The sequence below is a fragment of the Centruroides sculpturatus genome, unplaced genomic scaffold (genome assembly GCF_000671375.1).
Source record: "Centruroides sculpturatus isolate CEXI.00-Female unplaced genomic scaffold, Cexi_2.0 scaffold759, whole genome shotgun sequence".
Classification (NCBI taxonomy): Eukaryota; Metazoa; Arthropoda; class Arachnida; order Scorpiones; family Buthidae; genus Centruroides; species Centruroides sculpturatus.
This window is the reverse complement of record NW_019385017.1, coordinates 190,461-212,478: the sequence shown is the minus strand read 5'-3', so window position 1 is coordinate 212,478 and position 22,018 is coordinate 190,461. Positions and strand designations below refer to the sequence as shown.

Here is a 22,018-nt window from a genome sequence, read left to right as displayed (position 1 = left end):
AGAAATAATTATCTTTGTTTTTTTTTAAATTCATTACATCATTCAAAGAGTAAACTGAATTTTGTGTGATAATAAAACATTCTAGAAAATCTTATCCGTTGTTTAAACTTGGCAGCGTCGAAAAGTAATTTGCTTTAATATCGATTTCAGAAGTTTCAAATCAAATATTGGATCAACAAAGTTTTATCGATGTTGCTCGATATGTAGCCTGACCTGATGAGTATTGGATATAGCTCATTTTCTCAATGAATACTCAATTTCAAATCAGCTTTCGAAGTGAAAAAATTGTTAAAGAATACAGGGGTGGAAATTGTAATTTACCATACACAGTGGAACCTCGTTGCATTGTTCCCGTTACCTTCGTTTTTTCACATATATTTTGTCTGACTTATTTGATACCAGAAATAGCTCCATATAAATAACGCTATTTTTTTTTATCCCCTTCATCAGTCCGCGAACTATCTTTTTTATCGCGTTGATCATCGAAAAATCACTGTTTTGATAAGCATTTTCTCACATTGATAATTTTTTTTAATTTGAAACGATGTTTTAATAGCTCGATGGAACGAAGAGTGATAATCTTGAACGAGTTCAAAAAATTGACGCTTTCCGTGTGCGCGACTTTTAGTGTCACCTGGATTGCTTGTTGAGAGTTGCCTGTCAGATCATTTGTCTTCAGCTTTCCATCATATTGTTGGAAGTATATTTAACTCACAAACAAATACCAGAATGAGTAAATTGTTCTAATTTCTATCATTTTGGTTTACTGCGAGATAGAGATGTTTGTATAGTCTTTCGCAGAACTGTTCGAGTGCCTCCAGGCGTCCTGAAATATGGAGGAGGGAGAATAATAATAATAATGTGGTAAACTGAAGTTGGGCCAAACTTTGATTAGCCGCATTAAGCTTTGATGAAAGTAAAATCTTTCTTATGTGTACAATACCCTGACAGTGAAAGTATTCTAGGCCGTAAAAAATCATACTCCGAATTGAAGCGTACAGTTTTCACAAAAGAAAATGTTACAATATTTCAGTATATCTAAAATACTGTATCATATATTTTAAAGAATAGTGGCCATTAGGCTGTTCTTATTTTTTTTTATGTAATTTTTTATAGTTTTTCAGAACCCTATTTATCGTTTTTGTTTATTTCTTCCAAAAATGATGCATCGAGGTTTTAGTGTAAAAATTTTTATTACATGACAGAATATTGCGTCATTCATTATCACTTTCATAATTATATATTTATAATCATTTAATATATAGATTAATAATATATTTTCATATTTGTTTAGCTTTTTTTGTGTTTGGTTTAATATCTGCTTTGGATATAGGAAGTTTTCTCTTCCTGCTATTACTTTAAGTAGACGTTACTTATTCGTTATTCCCAACCTTCTTTTGTTGTGATGTCTACGATTGGTTATTTACCGTACACGAATAAATAAAATGGCTTTCACCTGTTCGAATACCTTATTCTTTATCATTAAATATCGCACATTAGATCGAAACCATAATCTTTCTTTTACGACTGAATTGGGTTGCATAAAATATAACTATCATTATCTGAAGTGATTTTATAAGTAACTCATTTATTTAATTAAGAAAATTTATTTTTAATGTGAATATTTTAATAATTATTGTAGGCACACATTTATATAATCAATATTTTCGAAATGGCGGTATTAGATTTAACAATATTGTGAAGTATTTTACTGTTGCTGTAGATTCTCTGTGAAATTTTTCTTATTTTTTATGGAATTAGTTTATAAATTACTTTTATTTTATCTCCTTTAAAATGTCAAATGATCGGTCAGTAACATTATAAAAGATAATGCTGTATATCAAAATTAAGTTAATTTTAAATCTTCATTTCTGTGTTATTGTTTCGCTTATCTCTTAACGAAATAAAAGAATAGTAAAATTTTTTATTTAATCTCTAGCAGTTCCCTCTAATTTTAACCAACGATAGGTAACGAATCATTAATTTGGGATAGAATTCTCTAGTCAAGCTAGTTCTTGTTGATTAAAATCTTATCGGTCTGCTTGTCTCTGAATATTGATTAAGTAGAAACTTTAATTAAGGGCGATTCACATTAAATTCGAATATTTGATGTATCATAGTGTCTGAACTCGTTGCTTGTCTATTGTTTCTCAGACGTATGGAAATTTTGTTTATTTGTTAGGTTTTATATATGTATTATCATCATAAATTTACAAGATGATAAAATTTTAAATGTCACTTGATGTATAGCAGTGTTTTTTCATCTCCATCTTAAAAACAACAAAACGAACTTCAAACATTATTAAAATTACAGTATTTAATCTGATATATATATATAATTAAAATAATTATAAATTTTCATTTAAGAAAAATTTATTCCAATATAAAACACTAACAACTAATTCCATGATAAACTTCTTTATACACATACACAAACTAATTCCATATTTCTGCGATCTGTTAATATAAATACTGTACTCGATTGTCATAGCCTCCATTCATGTAGTTTTCCCAAACAATAAAATGAACTTGTTCGTTGCAATGGAAATAACAGCCATGTCTCCTTTAGATATCTGTACCAGCTGCCTGGTTATCTGATCACGATGATCTGTGTTCACATGCCTGGAAGTGAATAACTAAGAGAAAATCGAAGAGAATATTTTGTGAGAATGGAAACAAAATGAAACGTGTGTTAGAATTAATTCTAGATAATTTTTAGTGAGGAAATAGCGCGACGTTTCCGATATTCTGTTTATTATTTTTGATAAAATGAAGAGCTCATTATTTCTCTAATGATGTGTCAGGGAACATAAGTTTGTTTTATGACACATTATTAAAATATTTAATATGAAATGTCATAAAACAAACATATTTTTAATAATTATGTATGGATTATTAAATAACTTTTTAAAGAGATTTTATTGTCCTTTTTACAAGGTAAGAATATGTTGAATATTTCACTACTTTTATCATAGACTTTTTTATCTTTCAAAATGCAGGTTTTTGCAGGTTTACTACATGATTTTACTATTAGACATCTTAGTTATTTATGGAATTTATCTTTTTATAATTCAGTTTGAGTGAAGATAAATGTCTGATTTCATTTTTCTCTGTATTATATAGACAATATCTTACTGAGTATCAAATTTCCGTTTTCAGTTTTTATTTCTTGCATTCGATTATTTAAATAATTCATCTAGATAATTTTCTTTAATGACCCACGCTCACGAATTCTTAAATCTGCTAGTGACAGTGCTTAAAGCATTTTCTAGATAAAATTTTTATACGTATTCATGAGAAATTATTAACTCCTTTCTTAAAACTTTTATTGTTATAATATTTCATTCTGAAGAATTGACGTTAAATGTATTTTGTCTTTGAATAAATTAAGGACCCTATCTAAAAATTAATGAAATCAAATTTTTTTTTTTTTTAAAAAAGGAAGAAAAAACTTCTATTCATTTATTTAAAATGCTGACAGTTGCATATTTGCCTTATAGAAAAGCTGATTAATTTCTTTTACTAATTAGATTTCTTCTACTGTCTTTACAAATATACCTTACCTAATCCACCTGAAAAAAGTTTGCTAATATGATTAAATGAAAATCGATTTTGATATTTCTGCATTTAATTTCGACCAGTTAATAATTATTTTCCGTTAGATTAAATTATTATTTTTTTTAATGTATAAGATTTTCACGGTACTTTTTAGATTCAGTTAATGGAATTATCATCATACTTCCTAAAACTATGTAAGTAGAATGTGTTTTTTCGTTTATGGTGATTATAAATCTTAATGAAATTAATTCTATGAAATATTTTCCATAAAAAATCAATTTGAAGGATAAATCTGGTGTAAATACATATTTGAAAGATTTGGAAATTAGGTTATTTATTCTGACCGCGTTTGAATATTCAGCACAAAGAAAAAAGTGCGCCGCATTTATTTTATAGGAGGACATTAATCCATTCATACACTCTGACAGACTTCCGGTCCTCTATTCCACCCCTCGATCGGTGTCTGGGAAGTTTATAATGTTTCGCTGTTCGTACACACGTTTAAATCTTGTAGAGAAATTTGTTTATAAATTACGAATTTTACAAATTTAATTTTAATTAAAATGTTTACTTACATTAACATTTAACATAGCTCATTTAGAAATTTTAAATAACATATCTTAAATTATTTGTGCATTAATACTGTTATAAGATGACTACGAATTTATTTTATTTTAAAATGCTTTAAGATTTCGACGAGTTATGATAATTTTATTTTATAATTTCAATATATATCGTTTTTTCATAAAAATTGTATTTTAAAACTAAATATTTTATTTATTTATTTATTTTTTTGGTCTTCAGGTTATCAAGTTAATAAGCGATTGGTGACTATCTGTTGATTGTCAAATTCCTATCCGTGAGAAGTGGACGGGAATCTTTAAGCATGAGTGACACGCTTGACATTGGTAGGTATCGAACATTCTACGGTTATTGTTTCTTGAAAGGAATGATGGTCCAGGTGGAAATCGATCGGAGACAACCCTTTCTCCCCAAGGAATGACTTTCTATACTTTATTCTTGCTCTTGGGAAAAGTGGAAAATAAAGTGAAGCGGTGTCGCTCTGGTTAGTTATCGATTCATTTCAAGAAACAATGAACTCGCCCATTGGATCTCTTGATAGTAAAAGCCTTTAGGCATTGTCTGTATTTTTCTGTTTATTATAATATATAGAATATAAAATGGCCGAAATAAATGATTTGGGCTTAGGAGTAAACGAAAATAAAGCATTTTTTTAAATAAAAATAATATAAATGTGTTATTTTATAATTCGGAAAAATTGTAAGATTCCAGATTTATCCTAATCTATTAAATTCGGAAAAATAATTTTGTGTTTTATTTATTCAACAGTATTTGTCTTTTAAAGTGATTATACGTATACGATAATATTGAAAATTAAAAATTTCGATATGAAAGATTAATGATCTGTTTTAGTATTACATAGTATTTTATAATTACGTATTAACTATTTATATAAGCTTTTTTTATTATAGATTAATTTTTGAGGTCAAAACTTATTTTAAAATAGTTCTTGATATAATATAAAATTAATTGAAATTAAAGTTAAATAAATTAAACATTTTTAAACAGTAACGATTAAGTCTAGTTACTTACTATAATTATTTAAAAACTTTTTTGCATTATAATTAATAGCCTTTAAATTATTATCGAATATACATTTAGCATTATTGAAAGAAAATTGAATCCCATCTGTTTCTGCTATTCCGTTTAATCATAACTGTGATTAGTTTTCAAATTGCATTGGATGACCTAGTCGTATGGAAATTGAAGAATTTAAATTTCAATTTTAAGCAAAATTTTCATTTTATGAATAAGTGTCATTTATAAATTAGTTTAATAATAAATACATTTCCGACTTAAACGATAACTTGAACTAGTTTATTAATAAAACAATGAATTTGTTTTGTACTAGCGCATATAAATGTTTTTGACATTTTCTTTCACACGCTATGACAGTAAATAATTTCTTTTTATTTAATTGTTGTGACAAAAACGGAGCACATGGTAGTGACGCGCCATTAATAGAGTTCGAAATTTTAACCTCTAATTTCTTGATTATTTTACTGGTGTGAATAGAATGAGTCATTAATGATGGTGGATCAAAAAACTAATTACAATTTTAAAGTTTAAAGGGTAATTGAATTTATTGATTTTTCGATATTTTCATCTGATAAAATATGCAAGAAAATAGCAATTTTAGAGTAAATAAATATATAATGGAATGAACAAGTGATATATTAATATTTATCATTTTTTATGATGATTGTTTTTTTGTTTGCTTGTTTAACTAAAATTTTGTTCGAATGTTTGCTAGTAGGATCATTGTCATAATAATATGCGACTGATAAGAAAGAGAACGATTATGTAATTAATTAACTTGATATTTTGAGTATTTAACAAATATATTTACATTTGAAAATTTGAATGAATTATTATTTTTAACAAAAAGCTTTAGTAAATTCATTTCTAAATTTGAATAGTTTTTGAAATTATACAGATCATTAAAACAGTTGAATAAAACAAAAGCTCGTTATAATTCTCTTGGAAACTCGCTCAGAATTAGTTGGGAGTGTTAAAAAATTCGTTTACAATTTTTTATAGATGTATTTGTAGGGAATATTTTAATATTTAAAAGTTGAATGCATTTGTTTTGAATTTTAAAAAGCTGTACATCATTATAAACGCAAACGACTCAAATATGGCTTGTAGAATTTTTAATCTTAATTTTTACAGCTAACGTAAAAATTTTTATAAATAGCGTAAGTGACAATTTTGACAATAATAAATGAAAAGAAATTTAAAATAATATAAAATTAATTTTTGTCTTAAAATTATTCATTTTAATTTATTAATTATATTCAAGATTAGTATTTATCTTGCGCATTTTAATGAAAATAATACTCTATGTTTAATAAAATTCGTATAATTCCAATATACAGTAGTTGCATTATAATATAAATGAACTTTGAAGAAAATTATTTTTTTTAATGTCATTTAAATTGATTATCAGTAAACATAGTTCAGGAACTTTATATACGTGAATTATTTCATTCCTACTCAATTGAAGATCTACGTGTTATTTTAGAGAAAGTTAATTGGCCAAAGCGAATGACCAAATTCAACATACTGGATCGATGAGGCTAACAAGGAAGGTAGCTGCTTAACTATGTTAGGGTCAGAGGACAAGTCGGTAAGCTTCTGCTTCCTGTCCAGTTAATTCTCTCGGATGTATTCTTAAAGGAAGCTTTGAATCACGAAAGATCGTAATTACAGTATTTTTTTTTTATCTAGTTTATTCTTTATATTTTTAGTTTAAAAAGTTTTTTAAAGAAAATTTCTTTTGGTGTTACTTTCATTGAAATGAATGAGGTTGTTTTGAACATTTTCTGTAAACTCTGATATATATAAAGTATATATTAAATGTTTAATGGTAAATCCTCAGGGAAATTGACACTAGCATTGTACAATAGTTATTAATAATAAAAGAAATCGTAAATCGAAAGTTAAAAAAAAAAAATCCTTACAGATTTAGTCTGTATATATGTTTTATATTTATAATTCTGTGAAAAGATTTTCAAAATGTAAACACGTAAATTTTGATTGATATTTGAAACATTAAAATTTTATTAAAGCTTTAAATTATTTAAATAGCAAGTAAAAATTTTGTTGTTTTTACATTTTAAATTTCTGTATTGTTTAATTATTTATGAAATATTAATCATTTGAATCATTTTTATCTTAAAATAAATTTATTATTTAAATTGACCCACTTAATTTAATACTATATAGTTTTTAAATAATTATGAAGTTCATTGAGATTGTAGTAATTCATTAATATGATTATAGTTATTTAGTAATCCTGATTACCTGAAAAATGTGTTATTTAATACTTAATACAATCTTCAACCAAAGCTGGCAAATATTTACTTTATATTATTAACATGTTATACTAATATAGTTAGACAAGAGATATAAGAGCAATGCTTTTTAATTATAAGTGCTTTTAACATAATAATTTTGATTAATATTGAAGTCAATATGAATGAATGTCATATTCAGAGAAAGTGATTGTAAGATGATAGGACAATATTTATTTTGGCTTAAGGCCTTTCACTTTATATTTGAATTTTAACTTGAAACTTTTAGAAAAATTATTAGAGAGCTACCAGAAAACATTTTTGAGAATTAAATAAATTTTAACATTTAAATAAGCAATTATTATTTAGTAATATATATAATTCAACCTGTGATTTGGAAAAAGATAAATTATTTTATTAATAAATAATGAACAGAATTAAATACAGTAGAGCGTCGTTTATCCGAATCAATTGGGGACTGGTTGTTCGGATAACTTATTTTTCGGATAGCCGATTATGTACGAAAAAATATATTAACTTATCCCATGTTGAAATTTTTCTCCGTTGCGTGTCGCTTCGCGTTGAATTTTAAGCCTAACGAAGACTATTGTATCGTTAAAAATTATTTTTTTATTTTGTACGAACAAAATAAATATATTGAAAAATATAAAAACAAAAACAATTATACTTTAGAAGTTATCTGGTATCAAAAATGTTCGATTCAGCACGACACACAGTCCTCAGAAAAACACCACACACAAGTGCCAGTGCTGCCAGCTAAAACATATACATCAACAAACAAAATATTGGAATAGCCCAAGATATAGCCAAAGATTGCAGCGCCACAGCACTAGCGAAAATTTAAATTTGCCGACTGGAATTCTTTCGGATAAATGACCCTCTACTGTATATGTAATTTCTGAAGCTGTTGTACTTTCTTGATTTTCAGTTTATTATCAGAATAATAATTTGTCTCTGTAACAGAGAATTTTGTTGAACAAAATATTTAAATGAAAAATTGTTACAAATTATAATTCTGATGAAATATATAGTTAGAGCTTTCTTACTGTCATTGGACCAATGTTGCCACGTCTACCGAATTTTCGGTAGATCTACCGATTTTTGGACCGATCTACCGACTGAAGCACCAAATCTACCGAAAAGTTAATGATAATTCAAGAAAGAAATTTTTATTTTCAATGTATCTAAAAATTCTCAATAAAACATTTCTTTGTACCTTCATTTCTTATATATTGTAAGAGACTTTATTGCAAAGACTCTATCTCGTTTTGTTGAGAATATCTTGTGTCTGCCCCATTCTTCAGCTAATGTAGAAATAATATTTTCGTAAATAAATCTGTTAAACACGAAACAAAGAAATAAACAGAGCTCTGAAACAATCACTGGCTTACTTCTTACTAAACAATTAATTGGAAAAAATTACTGTTATGATTTTCCTGTAAAAGATAATTTAATTTCAAAAATAACAAACAGAATGTTAAAAACATACAAACAGAAGATATTAAATAATAATAATTATTATTAATTTCCGAAAAATAAAATGTAATACTGTATTTTGTTAGAAAAATAAGACAAAATGTACCTACTTATGTAAAAAAATAATAATTTACTAATTAAGTGTTCTGTGTTAGTTTTTTATTGTTTTATAGTTTATAATAAAATAAATGACGAAAAAAGTATTTATGTGCAACCTCCTTTCTGCTACAAAAAGTCGATCTACCGAAAACTACCGGAATATACCGAAAATTGCTTAAGGAATCTAACAATAGCAAGCAAATCGGTGTGGCAACATTGCATTGGACATACAGTACTATAAAATTACAGTTAGTGTGCATGACAAGAAATATACAGTGATTAATATAAATTTGTAATTATTTTAAATGATTGATTAACTTATTTAAAATGTTAAATTTTAAATAAGTTTTAATTAAAATACTATGAAAGCATTTATTATTTCTAAAGAATTACTTGTAGAAATCATTCTTTATTGTTAAATTTTATGCTATTCTTTCAGGTAGAAGAATATAAATTGTCATTGCAAATAATATATAAAAATAGGAAAACCCTAAATTGATACACTAAATTCAACACAATCATAAAAATTTATGATTGTGTTGAATTTATTTTAACAGAAAAATTTTAATTTTTTTTATTACAATCTATTTGCATATAGATATAGTGTTTAAAAATATATTTAAACTTTTAAAATATTATTTTCTAAAACATATAATTATAAAGTTTTAAATATAAAATTACAAAATACCTTTGGTCAAAAAATTAAAGGATTATTTTTTAAACTATTTTTATTTTCTTGATACTGCAGTGATAATTTCAATTAAATTTAATGTAAAAAGTTTTGTTTAATTTATGATATTGAAGTTAAAAAAGTTATAATTTATTTTAATTTAATAATTTCTAATAATTGATGAAAAAATATAATTCATTAATTGAAAAAAAATTTTTATTAAATATTTTATTAAATTAATTTTTCTTGGTTAGATNTTTTATTAAATATTTTATTAAATTAATAGTAATATTAATTTTTAGATTTATTTCATAAAGTTAACTAAAATTATAATTTATCTTATGAAGTTTTTTATTTAGATGAATTCTGTTTTATATAACATTTTCTGGTGCTGTTTAAAAGATATTGCAGTGATTATTAATTATTTTAAATATTTCATTATCTAGAAACAAAAAAGAATACTGATATTATATGCCTAATAAAACTATTTAGTGAAATATCTTCTACATTAAAAGCTAGTTCACAGCAAGTGAAATTTGTTAGTGAAACACAAAAAATCAAAGCAAATTTCATAGCATTAGTGATGTTTTCTGCAAATGTTTCTGTTTAGTGAATCACACTGGCATCAATGTTCCCTCTAAGCTGCGCAGCCGCGCACTGCTCAAATTGTTGCCGCACACGAGAATTTATGTGCCGCGTAGGCGAGCATGCACACCGATTTGAATTGTTGTTTACTTATTTCTCACTCTGTCTGCAACATGATTATTGCTACGTATATTTCAATTAAATACATTAAATCATTGACAAGAGCTAATAATTTGTATAAAAGTATGTTTTAAAATGAATTTTAATCTCTACTTTATAATTAATCATTTTAATTTTTATAAAAAAAAATAAGATTTTATATATATATATGCTCAGAAAAATTTTTTTCTCAGAATCTGCTCAGCAAAAAATTTTTTTTGCTCAGAGAAGTATATGTTCTGCTCATTGACAAAAAAAATTAGAGGGAACATTGACTGGCACTCAATTTTTGTACTAGCAAAAAATATTTCCATGAAGAAAGATAGATTTGTTAATGTAAAGAGAAAGGGAAAATCCAAGATGGCAGCAATGAAGATTAACCTACTGTATTATGAGTATAGGCTGGATTTTTAGGTGAAAAAAAAAAGATTTAAAAAAGGTGCAGGAAAAAGGCTGAAAAGGGGCAGAAATAAGTGCAAAAATTTACATTTCAGAAAACACAATTAGTTCTATTCAAATAAAAATCTGTTACGGTACACAATATTTATCATTTTGATGTGTTTTTCTGTAAATTTCATTTACTTGTCTACTAACAAATGTTTATATATGGAGAAAAATCTTTCTACTTCTACAGAAACAAGTGGAGCAAACCATGCACATTTAATTCTCTGGTTCAAGTCTTTGCAATGAACAAATTCTTGAATATCTGGGTTTTTCTGAATTGATTGCTCAAACTTTTCTTTTGCAAATTCCTCTAATCAGTTTAGAGTTTCTTTAACTATTCCCCACTGATATTCCATAGTGTTTCCAGTTTCTTCCAAACTTTTTATTGTTTCTACTAAGAACTTAAATGTGTGTACTGCATAAAGTTCTTCTTCCAATTTTTGGTCTTTTATAACCTGTTGAATTTTATATATGGTGGCAGTTTCTGACTGCAATTGTTTAAGAAATTCTGAAATCATCTGAAAATGTTCACAATGAAACACCACAGCATTTATCCAAGTTCCCCAGTGAGTTACTATTGGAACTTGTGGAAGAGGCAGACTATTAATGTCCTTGTATTATTGAATTCTTGTTGGACACTTCAGCAGAATTTTTTTCATTTCAGACATATATGAATTTACTACATAGCACTTATTGCAAATACATTCACACACACTATGAATAGCATGGGCTAAACAAGTAACATGTTTCATATTTGGGTACATTCCTTTCAAATTGTTAAAAGTGAGTACCATGTATGATGCTTGATCTGAAAGAATAAGAATCACATCGTCATATCAAATTCCATCTGGCAGAAGCTTTGAGCAGGCATCGTTAAAAGCTTGCATGACGACTGTGTTGTTAGTTGTTAGTTAGTTTTTTCAAAAAATATGTTTTCAGCAACATAGGTTTTACATATTCACCAGTTAGAGGAACTACCAAGATATTTAACACACACCTATTTAAGGCATCAGTAGTCTTATCCAAGATAAAGCAGACTGGATTCTCGTCCATAGTACTTAACACTTTTTGAAAAGTTGCTTGTTAGACAGAAGGCAAGAATTTCTTCCTAATAGTACTTTCATCTGGCAATTTTTTCCAATATATTTTTCAAGATAATTTTCAAATATAGATTGTTTGAGTTTTGATAATGGAATTCCTGTTCTGATAAATGTTTCAGCAATATTAAGAAAAAATTGATTCTTTGGAGAACTGACTGCATTTTGTAAGGCCTGTCCAATAAACTGTTGCTGTCTTGATGAAGTTTCTTACAAGGATTTGTTTTTTTTTTTTTTTTTGATGTTTTGTACTTCTTATATGTTGCTATGAATATGTATATTTGCTAGATGATAATTTATAGGCAATTATTAATGTATTTTAAAATATATTAAGAAAGTAAATATATTTACTTTTCATAATTTTAAATAAATTCTTAACATTTGAAATGATGTCAAATAATAAAGCTTAAGTATCAATATAAATGAGTTTAAAGTTAAGCATGGCCGACCCACTTCTTTCCTTGCTAAAAATTAAAGAAGTGCCAGTCTCCCAGTTCAAAAGCTGCTGCTAACTATTTCATATTTATTCAGAAACTTTATTCAGTATCATTTGCACAAACAAGTTATATATTTATTTAGGTTTTCTACATAGGAAAAACTATAGAAGTGGTTTCAGAGTTAAGTAAATAGATAAATTTAATATAATATCATGTTTAATCTGTCACTAGCCCTGATGAAAGTTCTTCCATAGCTATTGTTTAGAAATGTTATATTTCTGAAATATTTATAAGCTGGTCTGTAATATTTAACAAAAATTTATAGATTGATTTAAATGTATCCAGAGATACTAATAAATTTTGATTAATTTGAAAATTTTATTTTATTTAAAAAAAATTAACAAAGAGAACATTCTAGTTGAATGTTTATTTTATGACCATTTTCTAACAAAACAGTCAAAAAAGACTTTATTATACAGAAGTCAATGGTATAACTCTAATGAATATCATTTTGAAAATTTACATATCATAAAAACTGGTAGGCCAAAAAAACATTTTTTCTCTCTCTCTCTCACTCTCTCTCTCTCTTTTAAATTAATCTGCAAACTATAGTTATCCAATGATCATTTTCCAATCAAACCAAAATTTTTTGATAAATTTATGCAATATATGATAATTTGTATACTGTTACAAAGTACAGTAAGATCCCGCTTAATTCTGATTCAATATAATGCTGTCTGCTTAAAGCTTAAAAAAAGCTCAAAATTTATGCCGATTTAAATTATTGTGGAATTTTATTGATTCATACGTAATATGATTATTTACGAACACGAACCAATTGGAAAAGGTGGCAAAAAGATGTACTTTCTTTAAATCTATGTTTGTTTGGTACAATTTTGGAAAAAATATATCATGGATGCCATAGGCAATATCGGCTTTGCTTGGCAAGAATTAACTGATAAGTGCACGAACAAAGTGTGGAAGAAGTTACAGATAAAGGTATCCAAGAATTCTCAATGAGAAGAGCCTATATCTGTATCGTTAGGTTGATCAAGCTCAACCTAATTGATACAGCAGGACTAGGAGATGTAGACGAACAGGATATTGAGGAGTTACAGCAGGTTTCTGGTGAAAGCCTTACCAACGATGACCTTCAAGAACTGGCAGAACATGGAATTCGTGTGGAACTGGAAAATGGAGATTCTGAAAACGAACAACCCAAAAAATTTCTGTACAGATTTCCTTAGTAAAAGTTTGGTAACGATAACCGAAATCGTTGATCAAACTAGTGAATGATCCAGATTCTGAAAGGAGTGCAAAAGCAAAAAGTGGCATTTTGGATGTGATCTTCTGCTACTGACATTTGCTTAAGGAAAGAAAAAAAAAGTGACAAATGAAACTTTACGACTTTATTGCAAAAAAAACAAGAATTTCGCAGAAGTCAGGACCTTCGTCACAAAAAATAAACTATTAATATAAAAAAAATGAACTAATTAATATATTATTATACATTTCTGTGTGCATATTTTTGTGTTATTTAACATATATTATTATACAAATTAATATAAAAATAAAATTAAAGTAAAATTTTTTTCCGATTGCATGTTCCTCTATCCCTATTTATTCTATGTTAAAATTACCTAGTTTAACACTGTTTCGTTTAATGCTTTGTTGTCTAGGAACGCATCCCCGCATTAAGCGGGGTCTTACTGTATGTTGCTTGGCATTGATATCTTTATGGCATGTAAATTTTTATAGTCAACAAAAAAGACATTGCCGATCGTAATATTTTAAAAATTTGTTATTAGATTATGATTATTTTGATACTTTAGAAATGAAGTTTTTAATGCTGTTTTGCTAAAAAATGAGTTTTGGAAAATTTATAATTATTATTTAAATATTTTTTATAAATTTTAATATTAGATATATAGTGAAGCTTTATATTTACTATTAGAGATATATTAAAAATGTTTTTATATTCTTGTTTGTTTTTCTTAATATATTTTATATTCTTATTTTTGATTGCAGATATTTCTTTTTAGTTTGATTTATGAAAAAATTGCACTAGAGTATTCTTTTAAAAATGCTGGAACTTGTTTAAATTTTATATAAAAAAAATATTTTTTATACTGTATATAGTTCTAATCAGTCTGTATTTTCTGAAGGATAGTCTGATTTATATTTAGTTATAAATTTAAAGTTATATCTGAATATATGTCTATTAGAAGTCATTTAGTTTTAATATTGTATTATCTCTAAAATGATACTTTTTTAAAGGCTTATATAATCCACAGCAGTATATAACCTGCAAAAAAATCTGCAGAACAAAAATTTTATTTTTGCATAACACATTTCACCATATACACTAGAGCAGAGCTCCAAGTTCATAATTGGAATTTAGTATAAGCATATAACTTGTGCCCATGCATAACCCATGCTTCTTTGAAGCTATCTTTTAAACATGGATAGCCTATGGGTAATTTGCATGAAAATAGAGTATATAACATACAATATGCAAAACCATTTATCATATTCAAATTTATTATAATTTAACATTCCAGTTTTTAGATTATTCCTTTATGTGATCTCACTTACTGAATTATTCTGTTTTCAAATTAAACTTAAGCAAGTTCACAATATTTATATATTATCTTTATATAATGTTTTAAAGTTTGATATATTTTTTAGCATTAACTTATTTTTTTCAGAGAATGGTGTCTTGAGTTTTACCAATCCCAATTACCATTTGGATCCATCTGATGTTAATAGTAATCCAGAACCTATTGATTCTGAGTCCCCAGATCATACATTTGATGAATTATATGAGGAACTGGATGCAGTATGCCGCTTCAGTAGCAAATCATCAATTAAAAGTCGTCACAGCTATGCCAAGCTTGATACAATTTCTATGGGTGTAGAACCAAATCCAGATCCATTAACAAGTTTAGAAAATACTCCTTTGTTAAAATCAGACAGAGAAAATAACATGTAAGTTTTATCAAGCATTTTAAAGTACTGTAAAGTACTGTATTATTTTTTCACCTTTTCCAATGATTATCAACACGACTGTGTGCTGGAAATAGCCGTTACCTAACGGGTACTTTACGCGGATTTGCGTTAATGTGCCAGGCCTGGACTTTAAGCATGCACCGAGTTAAATAATGCCAAAGTTAGTCAAAAACAATCCAATATTTAATAAAAATTTCTAGTAATAACTATATACAAAATTTAGTAAAAATTAAATAACAATTTATTCAACGTAAATCAATAAGAATCAACTCGACAAAACTCAAATCAATCTATTTTCTAACTTAACTGTATTCCCCTTTGGAATTTGACAAAAAATTCAAAGACTTAACTTATGTACAATAATTCTTATGAATTAAAGATCCTAATCATCACCTCAATATACTAGGAACCTTTTTCCTCAACTCTCAAGACTTTCACTAATCTTTGATCCACAAATCGAATAACTTCAAAATCACCTTGGAACTACTTTATCCTATCGGACACCTCTCTCGTTTGCTGCTACAAAGCTCATCATGCTCATTGTTAACAGAAGCTCACCTCAGTCATCTTCACTTGAGGTTCGGTCTTTATACTGTGAGGTGATGTCACAATTCTGAGTGAGATCACTCCCCTCATTTACATACTTATTGCTAACAATAAACTTTTTCTGTTTGCCTGGCAGCCTATTTTCCGACAATACTTTCTAACTTTTTACATTATTCTTTATGACAATTTTCGGGATGTTTTATTCTTTAAGTTGTGCTTGTGGGGAGTTCCCCCCTTCTCTCATTGTGGACTTACTTTTTTCCACTCAGGAGCGCAAGTGTGCGCAAGTTTTATCTATGGCACTTTTTTCTCGTCAGTGAGTTGGTTTCTCTTCTATTTTAAGTTTCTAAGGTGAGTGGTGAGGAAACCTTCATCCTAACAAAACATAAGCCCCAAACAAAAATAGAATAAAAGCAAAAATAAAAGTAACTAAAAATAACGCTCAGACTTGGTTCCTTACAGTACTAATTTATATTTTTCAATTTTTATTAACTGTGATTTTTTTTAATTTCTTTATTTTGAATTTCAATAAAACATATATGAATGTTGTAAGTCAGTTGATTCCAAACTTTCTATACCTTCTGTCCCCTCTTTTTCAGAAAAAAATTGTTGTGCCTCTCAGTTTTCATAATAATCTAATTTCATAAATACTGTCCTTATAATTTATTTAATGGCATACAAAACAATATATCTTATTAAATGAAATATATTGTTTGCTGCAGCATTGATTTTTGTCAAGACATTTTGTGGATGGATTTTTAGCATTCGTACTCAACGAGGGTTGTGAATTAGACATAACTGTTTTGCTGGTTTATTTTTTCTACATCGATTTGACTGTTTGTTTGCTTGTATTAAAAAATAATAATTTGGTAAAAGCTGTATCCCCTTGCAATAGTCTTGCATCCCACTAGGTGTGTTGATTTTAATATCTGGACTGAAATACTTTTACACAAAAAATGTATTCTTGTATTTCAGAAATAATTAATAATAAGGGTAATCTTCAATGTTTTAACATTATTTACTAATAATTAATATTTGTTTGTTAAAAACTTGATATAGTAATGTAATTAGCAATCTTGAAGTAAGAAATATTTTGATACCAGATTTTCTAGTACTGGTTTCATAATAAAATTGACTATTACAGAAAAAATAGTGTTATTTCCCTGTGATCAAAAAGTATCATAAATGGTTCAGTAAAACAAAGATTTGAATCTATTCATCAAAATTTATTTTGTCTTGTTCAAAGTAATCCTCTCTCACTGCAATACAATGCACTTATGCCACCTTTTTTCCCAAGTCTCAAAACATGCACTTTAAAGTCATTTTCTGAAACCCTTTTGGGACTTGCACTGAATTTTGTTTTATGGCATCAATTAACTCAAAAGTTGTGACCATGAAGTGGAAATTTTAGTTCAGGAAACAGGAAAAAAGTCATATGGTGCCATATCAGATGAATATGGAGTTTGTATTACTGTATTTGTTGAATTTTTGGTCAAAAATTTATGAACAACAGGAGCATCATGAGTCAGGTGTATCGTTGCAGTGCAAAATCCATGAGTTTTTTCACTCCAAATCAGGTTGTTTTCTATGAAATTCTTCATGAAAACAATGCAAAATGTTCAAATAATATTCTTTGATGACATTTTCCCTGTCAGAAGGAATTGGCAATACACATCATCACTACAATGAAAGAAAAAGTGAACACGACCTTGATTTTTGACTGAATTTGTTTGACATGATCTTTTTGGTCTTCTTTACTTCAAGTGCCATTTATTCAATTCTTGAGCTGTTTTGGTGTCAAAAGTGTAGATCCATCTTTAATCATCCATAATGATGCACTTTAAAAATGATTTGCTTTGAGAAATCATTTCCTTGACCACTTGAACATGTTTTTGGAAAAAATTCAGCATTTTCAGGATGACTTCAGAAACAACATGCTGCAAGCCAAAATGATCTTTTAAAAATGCTTGACAAGATTCAAATGATACTGGAACATGTTCAGTAATGTCCCTAATTGTTAAACAACGATCATTGAGCACCAGATCTGTGAGTTGAGTGACATATTGTTCATCAGTTAAAGTGAATGGTCTACCAGAGCATGGTTCATCTTCAACGTGTTCTCTGCTTTCCTTGAACATTTTGTATCACTTGAACATTTTGTATCACTCAAACTTGTGTTTTTTGATAGATTATCGTCACCAAAGGCTTTTTGCAACATTTCCCAATGTTTTTGTAGCAGTAATTCTGTTGCAAAAACAAAATTGAATGCACATTCTTAACTCAGTTATCCTGGCTCTCCACTTAGTGCAATTGTGTTCTCATCATCTTATGATTCATAGAGCTATGCAATCGCTGCTCTATGTACAGTACAGTACCTATCTCACTTTATGTGAGATGGAAGGTGATTTCCAATGAATTATGGGAATGTTTTAAAATGGTGGCAAAACTTTCAACTTAAAACAAAGTTTTATATTTTTTAATTTAATTTCTGGATACAAATTCACTGAGTTCAGTATTAATAAAGTTCCTTTAGTATTAACACAAGCACTTTCGATGAGTGTATAACCGTCGTCTTCAGGTGAAATGAACAAATTTTAACAAAACGAGCATGCAGAATGTTCCAAAGGAACAGAATTTTTAAATTTAAACCAGGTATCTGGAAATTCTGTTAAGAACGTGCAAATAGTTTTTGATATGTTCGAATCTTTAAATTTTACAGTGCTAGCAGCACATGCATGGAAATGCTACCGCGTTGGCGATGCGATGTTAGGTGTGTTTCGTTTTTTAGATGCCGATACAAGGCAATCCACACCCCGGGTAGATCAACGGTGGGAACATTGCATGCTTCTGTAGTAGCTGTGAGAAGCGCTTCCCAGATGAACACAAGCCTTCAATTGTTGCAGCATTTAAGTATTGCCGTGCTAGAAAATCTGGCAACAGGAGCTATTACAAGATACATAGAAGCAACAACAAGAATGCTCGCCTCCCACCTTACAAAGCATCAGGACGATGTAGCCAAAGGAAGATGTTCTACAGAGCTCGCTAAAAAAGTTTTTGAGCAAGGCTACAACCTGCTATGGCCCAGAACAGCAATACTTAAATGCTGCAACAATTGAAGGCTTGTGTTCATCTGGGAAGCGCTTCTCACAGCTACTACAGAAGCATGCAATGTTCCCACCCTCGATCTACCCGGGGTGTGGATTGCCTTGAAACACACCTAACATCGCATCGTCAACGCAGTAGCATTTCTACACATGTGCCGCTAGCACTGTAAAATTTAAAGATTCGAACATATCAAAAACTATTTGCATGTTCTTAACATGCAAATAGTTAACGTGCAGAATTTCCAGACACCTGATTTAAATTTAAAAATTCTGTTCCTTTGGAACATTCTGCACGTTTGTTTCGTTAAAATTTGTTCATTTCACCTGAAGACGATGGTTATACACTCATCGAAAGTGCTTGTGTTAATACTAAAGGAACTTTATTAATACTGAACTTAGTGAATTTGTATCCAGAAACTATATAAAGCTTGGCATGAGTTTTTAAATTTAACTATTTCCAATTTAATTTTTAAAAATTTAATATATGCTATTTTTTTGCATCTTTTTAAAATTTCTACATCATGCAGTATATAATGCTAAGAATGATGGATAAAACTATGATGTCAAGTACACTTGGGATTACAGATGCTGCATGTTGATTGGCTGCAACAGAATTGCCAGGCAAAGATATACATTGTCCCAGTACTCTGTCGTCAAACTACTTGGAAGTGATTCTAACTGAAAAGTGACTTTTCTTGCACATGAGCAATGACAAAAGTGATTGAATTGCCTCAAAATCATGCTAAGTGGAGAGCCAGCATTACACTCAAAATTTTGAAAAATCACCAGCACAAAACAAGCATTTTTTCAAATGAAAACAGACAATGACATACAGATTGCTGCTACTAGATGTCAATGAAAGTAATATCAAATGGAAAAAAAGAAAAGAAAAATGATATGCCCTCTTACATGTACACATTTTAAACAAACCATTCCTAATAATTTTGATCACAGTAGTATATCAAAACATTTGATATTAATATATATATTTGCTTCTTTACTTACTTTATTTTTACTTAACAATTTTTTACAGCAGATATTTTGTTGGGTACAACTAGTTTAAAAGAAAATAAGTCCTGTAGTATTTGTCTTTAAAGATTTTCTTATAAGTAGATTTTTACCTTAGTTTCATAAAAAGAATAATGAAGCAATGATTTAATTTTATAATGGTTAATACAAGAATGAAGCATTAAGCACATTCTCATACTATATTTAATAATTATAAATTAATGACTAATTAATTTAGAGAAATTTAGAAAAAACTATCTGGCTTAGAGTGGAAAATGAAACTAAATTATAACTCTTGCAAGTTAATCTGGTGACATTAACAATTAGATTTTATATCTTTCATGCAGGATGGCTACCAAATTTCCTAGCACACAATTAATTTGATTCATTATGTTTCTATTAAAATTTCTAAACATTTTAAAATTATTTTCATTCATTATGTAAGGAGAAATGTCAGCAGTAGTCTGTCAATAGTTCATCTATCAAATCTAATGAAATCAGTTTGACATGTTGAGTTTCAGAGTAAGCATGATGTTTTTAAAATGATATTTATAGGAAACATGCAATCTATTGTGTTATCTTCTTAATAGAGAATAGCAAGGATAGTAAATTCTTATTCATAATCCGTAAAAGTATTCACTTAATTGAAGTAAAAATATACTAATATTCCTATTATTATGCCAAGACTGGATGACTTGCACTCATCTATTGGTTATGTTGTTAATGCAATATTTTAATAAGAAATAACTTATATAAATTAACTGTAGAGAACTGATTTTGAAAAATTATATTGCTTTTTTAGTTATATTTAAACATTAAATTTATTAGTACTTGTTTATTGGTTTTTAAAAATTTATTAAATATTAATACATATTATTTATTAAATATATGATATGTGAATTATTCTCTTTATTTAAAATATTCAAAAACTGAATATGAATGATTAAGTTGTATTTAATATATTTAATTTTAGTACCTCCAATAAAACTGAAACACAAACATTAGAAGACAACAATAATAAATGTTCTAACAATAATACTGTAGAAAATATGGGAAGAAGAAGTAGTAGTTTTCTTGATTACTATATCAATTTAGAATCAGCTGCTAAGCAAAGGAAAGAAACTGTTTCATCATTGGATTCAGATCTTGACTGTTCTCAGAATTATGAAGCAATATCAAGAACAGAAAATTCTGAAAGGTAATGTATATTTTACTTATGTTTTGAAAATTTTAAAAATGTTTACATGTAATAAATAAGATTTGTTGTACATATCATTTTGTCACTTGATTTCATTTTTTTGAAAGAAATTTATTAAAAATTCAAATACTCTGACTAAATGTTCCAATGAACTTTGATTATCAGAGTTCAGTTATGTTTTTATAGAAAATTTACAGTAAACTTTTCGGGTTTTATTGATAGCAAAATAAGTTAAACATTATAAGTATATAATATATTTAACTGTGTGATGAACTTTCTACTTTTTTACTGATCAATAATAAACAGAGGAACGAAAACATTATTAAGAAATAGTTTGTGTAAAATGATAAATAAGTAATGGCAATACAGTAGACCCCCTATAAAATGGGTTCATGTGATAAGGATTCGTATATAACGGCGAAAAAATTTTGATTGTATTTGTATAAACACGCTAAAAGAGACTCATATGATACTGTAAAATATCATCGCTGACTCGTGTTGCGACAGGATTGGTCAAATCTAGACCAATAGCAGATATTGCACAAACCAGTGAGTTTAAACGAGCAGTGAACCTACTAAAAACCATTTATTATTTAACGGCCATAAAAATTATATTTATATTAATGATGTCTCCAAAGTTCAGCAAATTTTTTGCAGAAAAATAATTTATCAGGAAACATGCGCCCACCGTTTGATGCGCCGCTCCACAACGAAAACAAGCTTAAGCAA

At 27.8% G+C, this 22,018-nt stretch overlaps 1 protein-coding gene across 1 annotated transcript in view; it reads left to right on the top strand.

Moving 5' to 3' along the window:
* Window positions 1-4,331: 4,331 nt before the first annotated feature.
* Window positions 4,332-22,018, top strand: part of LOC111633491 — a 97,468-nt gene continuing 79,781 nt past the window's right edge. The window contains exons 1-3 of the mRNA XM_023378073.1: window positions 4,332-4,466; window positions 15,133-15,412; window positions 21,065-21,289. Of these exons, the coding sequence (XP_023233841.1) occupies window positions 4,445-4,466; window positions 15,133-15,412; window positions 21,065-21,289 (527 nt within the window). The 5' untranslated portion in view covers window positions 4,332-4,444. The remainder of the gene's footprint in view (window positions 4,467-15,132; window positions 15,413-21,064; window positions 21,290-22,018) is intronic.